At 45.9% G+C, this 15,000-nt stretch overlaps 2 protein-coding genes across 2 annotated transcripts in view; both read right to left on the reverse strand.

Annotated features, from left to right (window-relative positions):
- The window catches only part of psip1b (PC4 and SFRS1 interacting protein 1b), a gene marked incomplete at its 3' end in the record, with an annotated part of 10,565 nt that extends 1,182 nt beyond the window's left edge, over positions 1-9,383 (reverse strand). The window contains exons 1-10 of the mRNA XM_083936856.1: positions 9,247-9,383; positions 8,002-8,120; positions 7,241-7,305; positions 7,025-7,160; positions 5,911-6,459; positions 5,083-5,140; positions 3,572-4,959; positions 2,625-2,719; positions 1,235-2,411; positions 1,053-1,154 (exon numbers count right to left, since the gene is read on the reverse strand). Of these exons, the coding sequence (XP_083792982.1) occupies positions 1,053-1,154; positions 1,235-2,411; positions 2,625-2,719; positions 3,572-4,959; positions 5,083-5,140; positions 5,911-6,459; positions 7,025-7,160; positions 7,241-7,305; positions 8,002-8,085 (3,654 nt within the window). The 5' untranslated portion in view covers positions 8,086-8,120; positions 9,247-9,383. The remainder of the gene's footprint in view (positions 1-1,052; positions 1,155-1,234; positions 2,412-2,624; positions 2,720-3,571; positions 4,960-5,082; positions 5,141-5,910; positions 6,460-7,024; positions 7,161-7,240; positions 7,306-8,001; positions 8,121-9,246) is intronic.
- A 1,304-nt stretch (positions 9,384-10,687) lies between these two features.
- Positions 10,688-13,769, reverse strand: wdr55 (WD repeat domain 55). The gene is made up of 4 exons (XM_083937585.1): positions 13,216-13,769; positions 12,856-12,962; positions 12,474-12,743; positions 10,688-11,145 (listed from the first exon to the last, which is right to left on the reverse strand). The coding sequence occupies exons 1-4, from the start codon at positions 13,726-13,728 to the stop codon at positions 10,812-10,814; spliced, it is 1,224 nt and encodes a 407-aa protein (XP_083793711.1). The 5' UTR covers positions 13,729-13,769; the 3' UTR covers positions 10,688-10,811.
- Positions 13,770-15,000: the final 1,231 nt, after the last annotated feature.

A 15,000-nucleotide genomic window follows, 5' to 3' on the forward strand; every position in this document is an offset into this window, starting at 1 on the left:
TTAAGGAGTTTTAAGAACTGTTTAAGCACTTTTAAGCACTTTAAAGGACTTTTAAGCACTCTGATGGACTGTTTAAGCACGTTTAAGGACCTTTAAGCACTTTTAAGGACTATTAAGGACTTTTAAGAACCTTTTAGGACTTTTGAGGACATTTAAACACTTCTAAGGACTTTAAAGCACTTTTAAAGACTGTTTTAGCACATTTAAGGACCTTTAAGCACTTTTAAAGACTGTTAAAGCACGTTTAAGGACCTTTAAGCACTTTTAAAGACTGTTAAAGCACTTTTAAGGAGTTTTAAGAACTGTTTAAGCACTTTTAAGCACTTTTAAGGACCTTTAAGCACTTTTAAGGACCTTTAAGCACTTTGATGGACTGTTTATGGACTGTTTAAGCACCTTTAAGCACTTTTAAGGACCTTTAAGCACTTTTAAGCACTTTTAAGGACTTAGAAAATACTTTTAAACACTATTAAGCACTTTTAAGGACTGTTAAGAACTGTTTAAGCACTTTTAAGGACCTTTAAGCACTTTTAAGGACTGTTTAAGCACGTTTAAGGACCTTTAAGCACTTTTAAGGACTGTTTATGGACTGTTTAAGCACTTTTAAGGACCTTTAAGCACGTTTAAGCACTTTTAAGGACCTTTAAGCACTTTTAAGGACCTTTAAGCACTTTGATGGACTGTTTATGGACTGTTTAAGCACCTTTAAGCACTTTTAAGGACCTTTAAGCACTTTTAAGCACTTTTAAGGACTTAGAAAATACTTTTAAACACTATTAAGCACTTTTAAGGACTGTTAAGAACTGTTTAAGCACTTTTAAGGACCTTTAAGCACTTTTAAGGACTGTTTAAGCACGTTTAAGGACCTTTAAGCACTTTTAAGGACTGTTTATGGACTGTTTAAGCACTTTTAAGGACCTTTAAGCACGTTTAAGCACTTTTAAGGACCTTTAAGCACTTTTAAGCACGTTTAAGGACTTTTAAGGACTTTTAAACACTTGTGTCAGGGGGTGAAAACGTCTTAAGAGCGTCACTTCTCTCGTAGTTTCTACCTTCCTCAGAGTGGCGACGAGCTCACTGTGTCTCTGGACGTGTTTAGACGTCACATAAACCATACTGAGCTGGTCCAACGCCATCAGACACTTACTGATGTCCTGCAAGAGAGAAGACAGAGGGCGTTAGAAACCGGACACGGCGCCCAACACACAGCGTTTCCTGCGTGCGCGCGTCTTACGGGGTTGGCGGACTTCAGAGAAATCCGGATGTCTCCGTGGATCCTGTGCAGCGTGGAGTCCGTCAGCGTCAAGGTCGGACTCTTCTTCTGCGTCTGCTCCGCCTTCCCCTCGTCCCCGTCCGATCCGCCGCTCCTCGCCGCGGCGTCTTCTGCTCCCGCCTTCTTCGTCTTTACGTCTTCTGTCTCTGGCGTCGACTCTACGTTCGTCTTCTTCGCCTGCTCCGCAGAGGTTTTGTCGTTCTTCTCCTCCATTGGTTTTTCGCTCTTCTTCTGCTCCCGCGTCGACGCTTTCCCCTCGCTCTTCTTCTCTTGCGACTTGGCGCCCGCCTTCTGCTTCCCGTCGTTCCTTCTCGCCGCCGTCTCGCCCTTTCTGTCCTTCTCTACCTCCGTTACCTTCTTGTCTTTTCTCGTTCTGTCCGGCTTCCTCTCCACCTCCGCGCTTCTCTCCGCCTTCCTGACCTCGGTTCTCTTCTCGTCGGCGCTCCCTCTCTTCTCCTTCACCTTCTTCTTGTCTTCTACCTTTTCTTCTCTGCTCGTCTTCTCCTCTTTCTTCTTCTTCTCCTCCTCCGCCGCCGACGTCGTCGTCGCCATTCCTCCCATTATGGTCTTCACCTGAACCCTCGTTCCCTGTCCGGGCGTCGCCTTCACGATCTTCCCGATGATTTTCCTCTCGTCCTTCTTCTCTTCCTCTTTCTTTCCCTCCGTCTCTCTCGTCTTCGCGCCGTCTGTCGTTTTACCCGCGTCCGTCTTTGTCTTTTGCTCGTCCGTCTTCTTCTCCGCGCTCGTCTTTTGCGTGGACGTCTTCCCCTCATCTTTCTCTTTCTCCTCTGACGTTTCTTTGTCTCTCTTCTCCTTCGCGCTCTCGTCTTTCCTCTGACCGCTCTCCTTCTCTCTCGTCTTCACGCCATCCGTCGTTTTACCCGCGTCCGTTTTCGTCTTCTGCTCGTCCCTCTTCTTCTCCGCGCCCGTCTTTGGCGTGGACGTCTTCCCCTCGTCTTTCTCTTTCCGTTTCTCCTCCGATGTTTCTCTGTCTTTCTTCTCGTCGACAGCGGCGGCGGCGGCTCGGACGCCCGATTTCCTGCCCGTCGCCTTGGTGACAGTCGATCCTTTGGCGCCCGTCGTCTGACCTCTCGTCTTCTTCACCTCCGCCTTCCTCTTTGATCCGCCCCCGGTTTTCCTGACGAGTGGTTAAAGACAAACGCACACATTTTTCTTTATTGTGTTTATTAAAGTGTCTTCAGACGCTTCATATCCTGAAAATCTGTGTGTGTGTGTGTGTGTGTGTGTGTGTGTGTGAGTGTGTGTGTGTGTGTGTGTGTGTGTGTGTGTGTGTGTGTGTGTGTGTGTGTGTGTGTGTGTGTGTGTGTGTGTGTGCGTGCGTGCGTCTTACTGGGGGCTCTTGGTCGTCTCCCTCCTCTCGTCCTTCATCAGACCTCTCAGAGATTCCAACAGACTCTCCCTGTTGGCGGCGAGGCGGCGCTGACGCTGCAAAACACGTTCACGCGTTAATGACAAAAACATGGTGACGCGTCTGCGTTGTGACGTGTCATCGTTGTCGTGACGTGTCTGCGTTGTTGTGACGTGTCTGCGTTGTTGTGACGCTTGTGTTCGTGACGTGTCTGCGTTGTCGTGACGTGTCTGCGTTGTTGTGACGCTTGTGTTTGTGACGTGTCTGCGTTGTCGTGACGTGTCTGCGTTGTCGTGACGTGTCTGCGTTGTCGTGACGCGTCTGCGTTGTCGTGACGCGTCTGCGTTGTCGTGACGCGTCTGCGTTGTCGTGACGTGTCTGCGTTGTCGTGACGTGTCTGCGTTGTTGTGACGCGTCTGCGTTGTCGTGACGTGTCTGCGTTGTCGTGACGTGTCTGCGTTGTCACGTGTCTGCGTTGTTGTCACGTGTCTGCGTTGTCGTGACGTGTCTGCGTTGTTGTCACGCGTCTGCGTTGTTGTCACGTGTCTGCGTTGTCGTGACGTGTCTTCGTTGTTGTCACGTGTCTGCGTTGTCGTGACGTGTCTGCGTTGTCGTGACGTGTCTGCGTTGTTGTCACGTGTCTGCGTTGTTGTCACGTGTCTGCGTTGTTGTCACGTGTCTGCGTTGTCGTGACGTGTCTGCGTTGTCGTGACGCGTCTGCGTTGTGGTCACGTGTCTGCGCTGTTGTCACGTGTCTGCGTTGTCGTGACGTGTCTGCGTTGTCGTGACGTGTCTGCGTTGTCGTGACGTGTCTGCGTTGTCGTGATGTGTCTGCGTTGTCGTGTCGTTTGCGTTGTCGTGATGTGTCTGCGTTGTCGTGTCGTTTGCGTTGTCGTGACGTGTCTGCGTTGTTGTCTCGTGTTCTTTACCTCCTCGTCTTCTTCTTCTGTCGCTCTTCCATCCTCCTCTTCCTCGCCAGCGTCCCGTTTCTTCTTCTCCGCCCTCCTCGTCTTCGCTCCTTCGCTCTCGTCCTCCTCCTCTGTCACCTTTTTCCTCTTCTTCTTCGCCGTCTCTTCTTTCTGCACCTCCTTCTCTTCCCTCCTTCTCTTCGCTCCTCGGCCCTCCTCTCTTTTCGCGGCGTCCTTCTTCTCCTCCTCTTTTTCTCTCGTTCTTCTCCTCCCTCCGCTCTCCGACCTCGTTGCTCTCCCCGTCTTCTCCTCCTTCTCGTCCTCTTTCTCCCCCCTCCTCGTCCTCACCCCTCCGCTCTCTGCCGACTTCTTTTCTTCCGTTTTCTCTTTCGTCATCACTTCTTTCTTTCCTTCATCCTGCTTCGTCTTCTTCCGTCTCTCTGATGTCGTCACTTCTTTCTTTCCTTCGCTGCCGCCTCGTTTCTTCTCCTCCGTCGGTTCGTCTTTCTCCCCCCTCCTCGTCCTCACCCCTCCGCTCCCCGCTGACTTCTTTTCTTCCGTCATCCCTTCTTTCTTTCCTTCATCCTGCTTCGTCTTCTGTTTCTCCTCTTCCTTTCTTTTCGGTCCGTGGCTCTCGGACGCCGTCACTTCTTTCGTTCTCTTCTCCTCCTTCTCGTCCTCTTTCTCCGTTCTCCTCGTCCTCGCCCCCCCGCTCTCTGCTGACTTCTTTTCTTCCGTTCTCTCTTTCACCTCCACCTCTTTCTTTCCTTCTGCACCTTCATCCTGCTTCGTCTTCTTCTGTTTCTCCTCCTCCTTTCTTTTCGTTCCCGACGCCGTCACTTCTTTCGTTCTCTTCTCCTCCTTCTCGTCCTCCTTCTCCGTTCTCCTCGTCCTCACCCCTTCGCTCTCTGCTGGCTTCTTTCCTTCCGTTTTCTCTTTCTTCATCACTTCTTCTTTCTTTCTTTCATCCTGCTTCACCTTCTTCTGTTTCTGCTCCTCTTCCTCCTCTTTTTTCCTTCTTTTCGTTCCTTGGCTCTCTGGTGTCGTCACCTCTTCTTTCTTTCTTTCATCCTGCTTTGTCTTCTTCTGTCTCTCCTCCTCTTCTTCTTCTTTCCTTCTTTTCTTCTTCTGTTTCTTCTCCTCTTCTTCTTTCCTTCTTTTCGTTCCTTGGCTCTCTGGCGTCGTCACCTCTTCTATCTTTCCTTCGCCGCTGCCGTCCTCGTTTGTTTTCTCCTCTTCGTCCTTCTCGTCTCTCTTCCTCTTCACCCCCTCGCTCTCTGATGGCTGCTGCTTCTTCTTCTTCTTCTCTTCATCCGTCTCCTCCTCTTCCTCATCTTTACGTCCTCCCTCGTTCTTGGACACTTCTGTCGGAGCAGACTTTACTTCTGCAGGCCTCGGTTTCTTGCCGACTGTTGAGAAATAACGAGACAGTTTTACTCAAACCTGCTGCTGCACTTTTATAATGTTGAGAGAGTGTGTGTGTGTGTGTGTGTGTGTGTGTGTGTGTGTGTGTGTGTGTGTGTGTGTGTTACCTGTCGCGGTCAAAGCAGGACTAACAGGCGTCTTCTTCTTGTGCTGCTCAGCTTCGACCTGACAGAAAACATGGACACCAGCTGTCAGTCAGTGAACTGTGAGAATCCCACATTTATCTGACGTCACCTGTGACATCACCTGTGACATCACCAGTGACATCACCTGTGACATCACCTGTGACGTCCTACACCATGAACCTTAAAGTGGAAACAGAAAACTTCAACATGTCGCTGGAAAATGGCGATTTCCTGCCTGCCGCCGCTGTTGTTGTGCCTTTACTTATGAAGGTAATAAAATAATCTAAGTCTGAACCAAGACGGGTCTCTTTACACTTAATTGCCCTTCTTTTGCATCTATTTTAAGTCATTTTGCATCTTTTTGTGGTGGTTTTGCATCTATTTTTAGTCATTTTGCATCTTTTTGTGGTGGTTTTGCATCTATTTTTAGTCATTTTGCATCTTTTTGTGGTGGTTTTGCATCTATTTTTAGTCATTTTGCATCTTTTTGTAGTGGTTTTGCATCTATTTTTAGTCAGAAACCCCTGACTTTGGGTTTGTCGCAGCACCATTTAGTTTTCTCTCGATGCAGATGTCTAAACCAACACGACTTTCATAACTCTATATTGCTTCAACATCTGTAACAGCAGCACAGCTAAACTATATTTCACAATAAAAGCCCTGGACATAACCACTGCATTACTGCTCACCTGAGAGCAGAGAGTTGTCTGTTTCCACTTTAAGCACAGCTTTGTTTTTCTGACTATCATGTTCGGCTGTTTACACAAGAACGTCCACACGTCTCCATCCAAACACCGCAGATCCTCTTACCTCCTTCTTATTCTCTGATGAAAGGGTATTCTCACTCCTCCCTCCTGCCGCTGACCTTCTGCGTCTTGTCTTTGAGGTCGAAGCCTGTTCTGAGGTCTGTTGGGAGTCTGGCGTTTTCTCTGGAGCGAACCTCAATGAAGCTCTTGTCGGAGTTTTAACCACAGCAGCTACGGCGGATTCTTTTTGACTTGCGGCGCCGCTCTGAGTATTTCTGACAGTGGCCGGTTTACTGTCGGGCTGCGCGGGGGAAGGTTTACCTGGAGCGGAGTCATTCCTGGCGGCACGAGTCGGTTTAGCGGCTGGAGAATTAGCAGCAGGCGTTGGTTTAGCAGCAGGCGTTGGTTTAGCAGGTGTAGTTTTAGCAGGTGTCGTTTTAGCAGCAGGCGTTGGTTTAGCAGGTGTAGTTTTAGCAGGTGTCGTTTTAGCAGGTGTTGTTTTAGCAGGTGTTGTTTTGGCAGGTGTAGTTTTAGCAGGTGTAGTTTTAGCAGGTGTTGTTTTAGCAGCAGGCGTCGGTTTAGCAGGAGATTGTGTGTTGGTTTGTGCTTGTATCTGAGGACACAACAGAGCAGCAAAGGTCCGTTATAAGTAACAACAAGTGATTATGTATTCATCTAACATCAAGATTTAGTTTATCTCTACAGTACATTTCCCACACAGAGGCAACTCACGGAGCTTTAAATAACAAAGTTTAAAGAAACTTCTTTTCGAGTATGTCGAGGTTAAAAAGCAGGTGTCCAAGGACGGAGCCCTGGGGAACTCCGCATCATGTTAGATCGCTCAGATATGAAGCTGCCGATGGGAACAAAGTATTCTTCGTCTTGCAGCCGTGACTTGAATATTTCCAGGACTGTTTTTCTAGTTTTATTAAAAGTCTGTAGTTCGTAGAATTAAAGACTTTGCAGGTCAAAGCTTCCAAAACATGCACTTCTGCTTCATCATTACCTGAAAAAACCTTTTCTACACCTTTAATCTATAACAAACCCAATGAAGACAACTGAAGTGACTGACACCCTGATGTAACGGGAGGGGAACACTTGTGTCATCTGCAGCACGTTTAATAAGCGTCTGTTATTATGAAACATTTTGTGAATTACAGACGATTAAAAAGACTGACTTTGAGTTTGCTCCCGACTCCAGGTGTGTTCTGGATCTCCCACATGCCCTCGGTGAAGCCTTTGATGCGGACGCCGCTGCCGTACTTCATCTTGTTCCCGACGTACGGAACGATGTTCCCCGGGGGGATGCTGCCTCTGAGGACGGAGGGCGAGAATTTAAATGAACCACGGTTCAATCGCAGCGATGTAAAAGACCTGCAGACGTGTGTACGTACATCTGATGGGTCCCGAAGAAGAAGACCGGGACTCGCTTCTTGGGTCCGTCGCCCCCCTTACAGACCTAAAAACACACACACACACACAAGTATTTTTATCTATCACAGCACAAGTACACAACTGTGTTCCAGGTATTTATAATAAGTGTAAGGGCACACTCCCACTGTTCCTCCGTACCGTGCCCCAGCACGTGTCACGGCTAAAGTCTGGTTCCTTTGACCAGTGTGAGTGCAACCGTACCACGTCTAGGAGCGGCACGCTTGCCGTCCACGGCCCGTTTGGGAGAGGTGAGCTTTAGTAAAGCACGTTTGCACGTGTACGAGCACGCGCACGTGTACGAGCACGAGGCCTACGGCGGTTCTGAGGTCATTTCCTGTGCGCCTGTTGGGACGTAGAAAAAAGAAGGAGGGACCATGCGCGGACATTTCAAACAATGGCGGTGAAAGGTTCACGTTGGTGTGATGCGGAGGTGGAGTGTTTACTGCAGATTTGGTCGATGAAAAGATTCAAAAACAGTCGACAAGACGCACAAAAACTCCGAGGTCTACGGAAAGATCTGGAAACAAAGCCACGCATCGCCATGACGTCATCAATGCGTGTGACGTGTTACGGCGTGATGACGTATAGGCGGCAAGAAGCATTCTCCGAGGCCCAGGTAGTGTGAGTACAAACGGGCCTGGAGGGGGGGACAAGGACCCTAAAGCACGGGGCACGGGACGGAGGCACAGTGGGAGGGCGCCCTGAGTGTGAGTGTGCGTACTCTGGCGGGCCAGTGAGGGAAGCCCTTCATCTTGGCGAACACCAGGTCTCCCTGTTTGAACGGGTCGCTGGTTTTCCCCGGCATCCTGCTGCTCCAGAGCTCGATCACAGAGAAACAGCCTGAAAAAGAAGAAACGCCGTTTAGATTTAAATGAAAAGCCACAAACTCGCCTCCTTTAGACGGTGAATGGACTTGGACGTATAAAGCGCCTTTCTAGTCTTCTGACGACTCAAGGCGCTTTCACAGTGTTGGTCACATTCATCCGTTCACACAGACATTCACACTGATGACAGTGGACATCTACAGACCATCTAATCTAACCATTCACACCACACACACACACACACACACACACACACACACACACACACACACACACACACACACACACACACACACACACACACACACACACACACACACACACACACACACACACACACACACACACACACACACACGCACACACGCGCGCACACACACACAGGACTATATACATGCAATTAATGGAGAGATGTCAGAGCGAGGGGGCTGCTGCCAGTGACCGGCGCCCCGAGCAGTTGGGGGTTCGGTGCCTTGCTCAACAGCACCTCGGCAGTGCCCAGGAGATGAACTGGCACCTCTCCAGCCACCAGCCCACGCTCACTTCATGGTCCACACAGGGACTCGAACCAGCGACCCTTCGGCTAGGTGGGTCGCCTATGGACTGAGCTGCTGCCGCCCAAATTATTCATTTATTTCAACATTTATTTATTTCAACATTTACTTATTTATTTAGTAATGATTGTATTTATCCATTTATGCATTAATTAATTTAATCATGTTTTTATTCCTGTATTTATTTAAACATTCAGTAATTCATTCATTTCTTTATCCATTTATGCAATCATTCATTTACATCAGCATTTGTTTATTTATTCCTGTATTAACTGAGTCCTGTCTCGTCCTCTGACCGTGTGTGTGTGTGTGTGTGTGTGTGTGTGTGTGTGTGTGTGTGTGTGTGTGTGTGTGTGGAGCTGTCAGATTAAAGTACTTTAATAAAGAATAACTCTTATTATTCACTCTGAGGTTTAACGTGAGTGAGTCTAAAGCGTCATTACACGGAAACACTCATTCATCCACTCACTGTTTACAAACACACACATGCTAACATGCTAACACCGGAGCTAGCCTCAGCTAACCTGAGCTCCGGTCCTTTCTTCAGTCACATCGGGAGTTTACCGGAGGAGCAGCCGGTGGACTTACCGACAACTGCCCGGTGAGTGGCGTGAAACCGCGGTAACTCCTCCTCGGTCCAACAGAAGCAGCTCGTTACTAACGGTTACTAACGGTTACTAACGGTTGCTAACGTTACTGAACTACAGCTGCTCCTCTGTCGCCATGTTGACCGTCGAGCTCCAGTCACGTGACGTTCTACGCTTTCCCGCCCACAGTTGGACTGAACCAATGCGGCGGCGGCGGGCTGTACCAAGTGTTTTTATTCCTTCACGACTTTATTTACAAGCAATTTTTTTTGTTTTTTTAATTCTTTATTACAGAAACAATTATTTATATATTTTTTGTATGTTTTTGTGGAGATTTTGCATCTTTTTTTAGTCATTTTGCATCTTTTTGTGATAGTTTTGCATCTATTTTTAGCCATTTTGCATCTTTTTTAGTCATTTTGCATCTTTTTTAGTCATTTTGCATCTTTTTGTGATAGTTTTGCATCTATTTTTAGCCATTTTGCATCTTTTTTAGTCATTTTGCATCTTTTTTAGTCATTTTGCATCTTTTTGTGGTGGTTTTGCATCTATTTTTAGTCATTTTGCATCTTTTTGTGCTGGTTTTGCATCTATTTGTAGACATTTTGCATCTTTTTGTGATGGTTTTGCATCTATTTTTAGTCATTTTGCATCTTTTTGTGGTGGTTTTGCATCTATTTTTAGTCATTTTGCATCTTTTTGTGCTGGTTTTGTATCTATTTTTAGTCATTTTGCATCTTTTTGTGCTGGTTTTGCATCTATTTTTTGTCATTTTGCATCTTTTTGTGGTGGCTTTGCATATATTTTAGTCATTTTGCATCTTTTTGTGCTGGTTTTGCATCTATTTTTAGTCATTTTGCATCTTTTTGTGCTGGTTTTGCATCTATTTGTAGACATTTTGCATCTTTTTGTGATGGTTTTGCATCTATTTTTAGTCATTTTGCATCTTTTTGTGCTGGTTTTGCATCTATTTTTAGTCATTTTGCATCTTTTTGTGCTGGTTTTGCATCTATTTTTAGTCATTTTGCATCTTTTTGTGGTGGTTTTGCATCTATTTTTAGTCATTTTGCATCTTTTTGTGGTGGTTTTCATCTATTTTTAGTAATTTTGCATCTTTTTGTGGTGGTTTTGCATCTATTTTTAGTCATTTTGCATCTTTTTGTGTTGGTTTTGCATCTATTTTTAGTCATTTTGCATCTTTCTGTGCTGGTTTTGCATCTATTTTTAAATGTAATAACTATGATGTGTTGAATCAATTCAAAGAAAAAATGTATTTATTGAAAACACATTTTTTAAAATATTAATACAAATACACATTTTCAATAAAACCTCACTTTTGGTGCAGACACCAAAACAATACTTTACTTTTCTTGATTTGACATAAACAGTTTTTAATGTTGTCGACATCAGGAAACCAACATCCTCCAACGTTCCCAGTTGTCCATTCGACGGCAGTTTCCTGTTTTAGGTCAGAGTCGTTTTTAAAACACCGCAGAGATCAGAGTTCCTGTAGCAGTTCGTGTCTGCGGTGAACAAAAGGCACATGAAACCAACAACGGCTGCTTTTCAATCACTGTCACTGTCACTATCATCCTCCTCTTCCTCTTCCTCCTCCTCTTCCTCCTTCTTTTCCGTTTCCTCCACGAGTCCTGCGAAGAAGTCGTTGTCTCCGTGCGCCTTCTTGGTGAGAGACTTCATGCGTCCGTCCTTCTTCTTCCTCTTGCGGTACTCGTTGACGGTGGCTTTGGGTAAACTGGAGATGTCCCAGAACTTGACGAGCTGGTCGTGGGCCGTGCTGACCAGGAAGCGGGAGTCCCAGGACTTGGCGAGCTCCTCCACGGGCTCGCTGACGTGCTGCCCGATGCAGCCGATGACCCGGTTGGGAAGAAGGTTGACGGCTCTGACGGAGGAAAGACAGAACTTTACTGGAGACATCACAACATGTCAGAGAAAGTACAGTTTCATTTTGCATCTTTTTGTGCTGGTTTTGCATCTATTTCTAGTCATTTTGCATCTTTTTGGGGTGGTTTTGCATCTATTATCAGTCATTTTGCATCTTTTTGGGGTGGTTTTGCATCTATTTTCAGTCATTTTGCATCTTTTTGTGCTGGTTTTGCATCTATTTTTAGTCATTTTGCATCTTTTTGTGGTGGTTTTGCATCTATTTTTAGTCATTTTGCATCTTTTTGTGGTGGTTTTGCATCTATTTTTAGTCATTTTGCATCTTTTTGTGGCAGTTTTGCATCTATTTTTAGTCATTTTGCATCTTTTTGTGGTGGTTTTGCATCTATTTTCAGTCATTTTGCATCTTTTTGGGGTGGTTTTGCATCTATTTTCAGTCATTTTGCATCTTTTTGGGGTGGTTTTGCATCTATTTTTAGTCATTTTGCATCTTTTTGTGGTGGTTTTGCATCTATTTTCAGTCATTTTGCATCTTTTTGGGGTGGTTTTGCATCTATTTTCAGTCATTTTGCATCTTTTTGGGGTGGTTTTGCATCTATTTTTAGTCATTTTGCATCTTTTTGGGGTGGTTTTGCATCTATTTTTAGTCATTTTGCATCTTTTTGTGGCAGTTTTGCATCTTTTTTTAGTCATTTTGCATCTTTTTGTGGTGGTTTTGCATCTATTTTTAGTCATTTTGCATCTTTTTGTGGTGGTTTTGCATCTATTTTTAGTCATTTTGCATCTTTTTGTGCTGGTTTTGCATCTATTTTTAGTCATTTTGCATCTTTTTGTGCTGGTTTTGCACCACTTTTCTAGGTCCAAGCGCTCTGCTGAACCTGTGAACCTTTTTTAACCATCAGTTCTTCTTTCAGCTAGACGGGGCGGACTGAAGCGCATCTAAGGTCTGATCGCTGACGGTGTTCCCGGAAAACCTGATCCGTGATGACGTCACCTGCACCGAGCACGTCAAAGGAAGGCGGTGTACGCTCTCAGGAGTCCAATCACTGACGTCTGAGCCAAACAGCCATCGTTACCATCGTCCATCGTCAGAACACAGCTTTAGAACCAGTTTGGACCGCTTTAGAACCTCCAGAAACCAGTTTGGACCACTTTAAACCACCAACAACCGGTCTGGACCGCATTAGAGCATCAAGAAACCCGTTTGGGTTACTGATACATCAAAACCTGGACCATCCAGAGACCAGCTTGGACCATTAAAGAACATTTTGGATGATAAAAAACATCTTAGACGTTGACAAAGCTTTGTATCGGTTCCCCGCTCACCGGATGTAGCCGTCCATGGAGGCGGTGCACAGGATGTTGTCGGTGATGGGGACGATGCACTCCACCGACTCCGCCTTGATGGCGAAGCGGTCGCTGGTCGCTCCGAAGCCGTTCCAGTTGAAGATGTAGATGGTGCCCTCGCTGGAGCCGCACACCACCTTCTTGCCGCGCTTCATCAGCGTCACCGACGTCAGGTCGCCGCTCTGGGGCTCCGACAGCAGCTCGAACCGCCGCCTCTTGATGTTGAAGACGCCCATGGTGCCGTCGCCGCTGCATGGGATCACAGAACATCAGGTCAGAGCTTCCATTTGTACTGAAATCTACGATGTTGAGGTCTAACACTTTGAAAACAGTCGGCCATGATTCTGATATTAATCGTGACCTGGAGGTGAGCAGGATCCTCTTGGCCGGGTCCACAGCGATGTCACTGATGTAGTCCTCGTGGTGCTTCAGGTCCATGATGGCCGTCCCCTTCCTCATGTCCCACACCTTCAGAGAGAACCAAAACAACACAGTCAAAACCCAAGTTTGGTGTACACTGCATCTATTTTTAGTCATTTTGCATCTTTTTGTGCTGGTTTTGCATCTATTTTTAGTCATTTTGCATCTTTTTGTGCTGGTTTTGCATCTATTTTTAGTCATTTTGCATCTTTTTGTGCTGGTTTTGCATCTATTTTTAGTCATTTTGCATCTTTTTGTGCTGGTTTTGCATCTATTTTTAGTCCTTAAACCTGGTCCAGACCTTGAGCGTGCCTCCGTCGTCCCCGGTCGCCAGGATGTTCTCGTCCACCAGCAGCAGACTGTTGATGGGGACCCCGTGGGCCCCTCGGATCCTGGTCACCAGCTGCCCCCGCTCCGCGTCCAGCAGGTGCACGGCCTTGTCCCGGGACACGCTGTAGAGCTTCAGTCCGTCCGCGGAGAAGCGCACCTGGCGGCAGGACTTCAGGTGGTGTCCGGACGACCACAGCTCCCGGTTCTCGCCCTCCGTGCACGAGTATGAGTACGCGTACACGTCCCCGTCCACGTCCCCGCACACCAGGATGTCCCTGCTCGGGTGCAGGGCCACCGTGTTGGCGTACGCCTCCAGCCGGATGTCCTGCGGGGTGTCTCGGATCATCGGCTCCGGCGGCTCGTCTTCGTCCTCAGACGGATCCAGGTCCTGGTCCTGGTCTACCGGGTCCGGGTCCTGGTCTTCCGGTTCCGGGTCTGAGGTATCCGGGTCTCCGTTGGTCTCTGGAGCTCCTGGTTGGTCCATTTCTGGAGGATCTGGATCTGTGGGTCCTGGTTCAACGTGTTCTGTGGGAGCCGCCATGTTGTTTGGCTTCTTTTCTTCTTCTACGCTGAATTAAGGCAGCGTCACCATGACGACAGCTCTCACTGCCCCCTCTGCAATCATTAATACATCAGGTCATCAGTAAAAATACATTTAAATATTAATAAGTCAGTTATTAAAATAGATTTAAATATTAGCAAAAATAAGCTACGTTTAATACATTAAACAATAAATAAATCTTTATTTTTTTAAATAACAGATATAATATACAATTTTCTTTATAGCTTTTGAAATATATATTTTATTATTATCTATAGATAGAAGGACAATAATCCATAAAGTAGAGTAAAGTGAAAATTGGATTTATTCTGCGTTTTTAGTGTTTTTAAACTGCGTTTTTAGTGTTTTTAAACTGCGTTTTTAGTGTTTTTAAACTGCATTTATTAAAAAAATAAATCAATCTTTCTTTTATTTAATAACAGATAAAATATACAAATTCTTTGTAACTTTTAATAATATATATATTTATATTTCTGCGAATAAACAAAGAATAATCCCGATTAAAATATAGATTTAGAGATTTGTTACTCATGTTGTCATAGTAACAAATGACGCCACCAAGCGGGCGGTCACCATTGGCCGAGTCTCCAGCCAATCCGGAGTCACTGCGGAAATCACGTGACGACGCTAAAAATGGCGTCAGATTCAAACGGCTCCTGGGTGAATGTCGCTGTAAGTGTTTATAAAGTTTATTACACGATATTTACACTTTTCATTCTTACTTTTTTAATATTATAAAGTGACTTAGAGCCTCTTATACCCGTTAAAGATGGTTTGGAGCAAATTAAGACGTTAATGTTGAATATTAACCGTCTTTGTTCGGGTCGTGTCTCGTACGCGAACAGAAGTCCATTCACGAAACGCGTAAAACCAGATGTTCCCTCGTTTTCTGACAAAACTGAAGACATGACATACAAATACAAACACTCAGGGAATCATTACGACCTTTTAGTTAATTCGGCTCATCATAGATTCACCGGGCAGCAGGTGAAAAGTGTAAAATCTCAGCTTTAAGTGAGTTGACTGTGATTAAACGCCGCCCGGTGCCCTTCGGTGTTTACGGTAAAGACTTAATTATAAACTTTGATTTCACGTGGAAACAGATTATTCTTTGTATTTTTACACGCGCCGAATTGTAAAGTTGATCCCTTTGGTTCATAATGTGTCAAACCCCGTGTTGTTAAAGGTGTTACC

This window comes from Echiichthys vipera (genome assembly GCF_963691815.1).
Source record: "Echiichthys vipera genome assembly, chromosome: 22".
Classification (NCBI taxonomy): Eukaryota; Metazoa; Chordata; class Actinopteri; order Perciformes; family Trachinidae; genus Echiichthys; species Echiichthys vipera.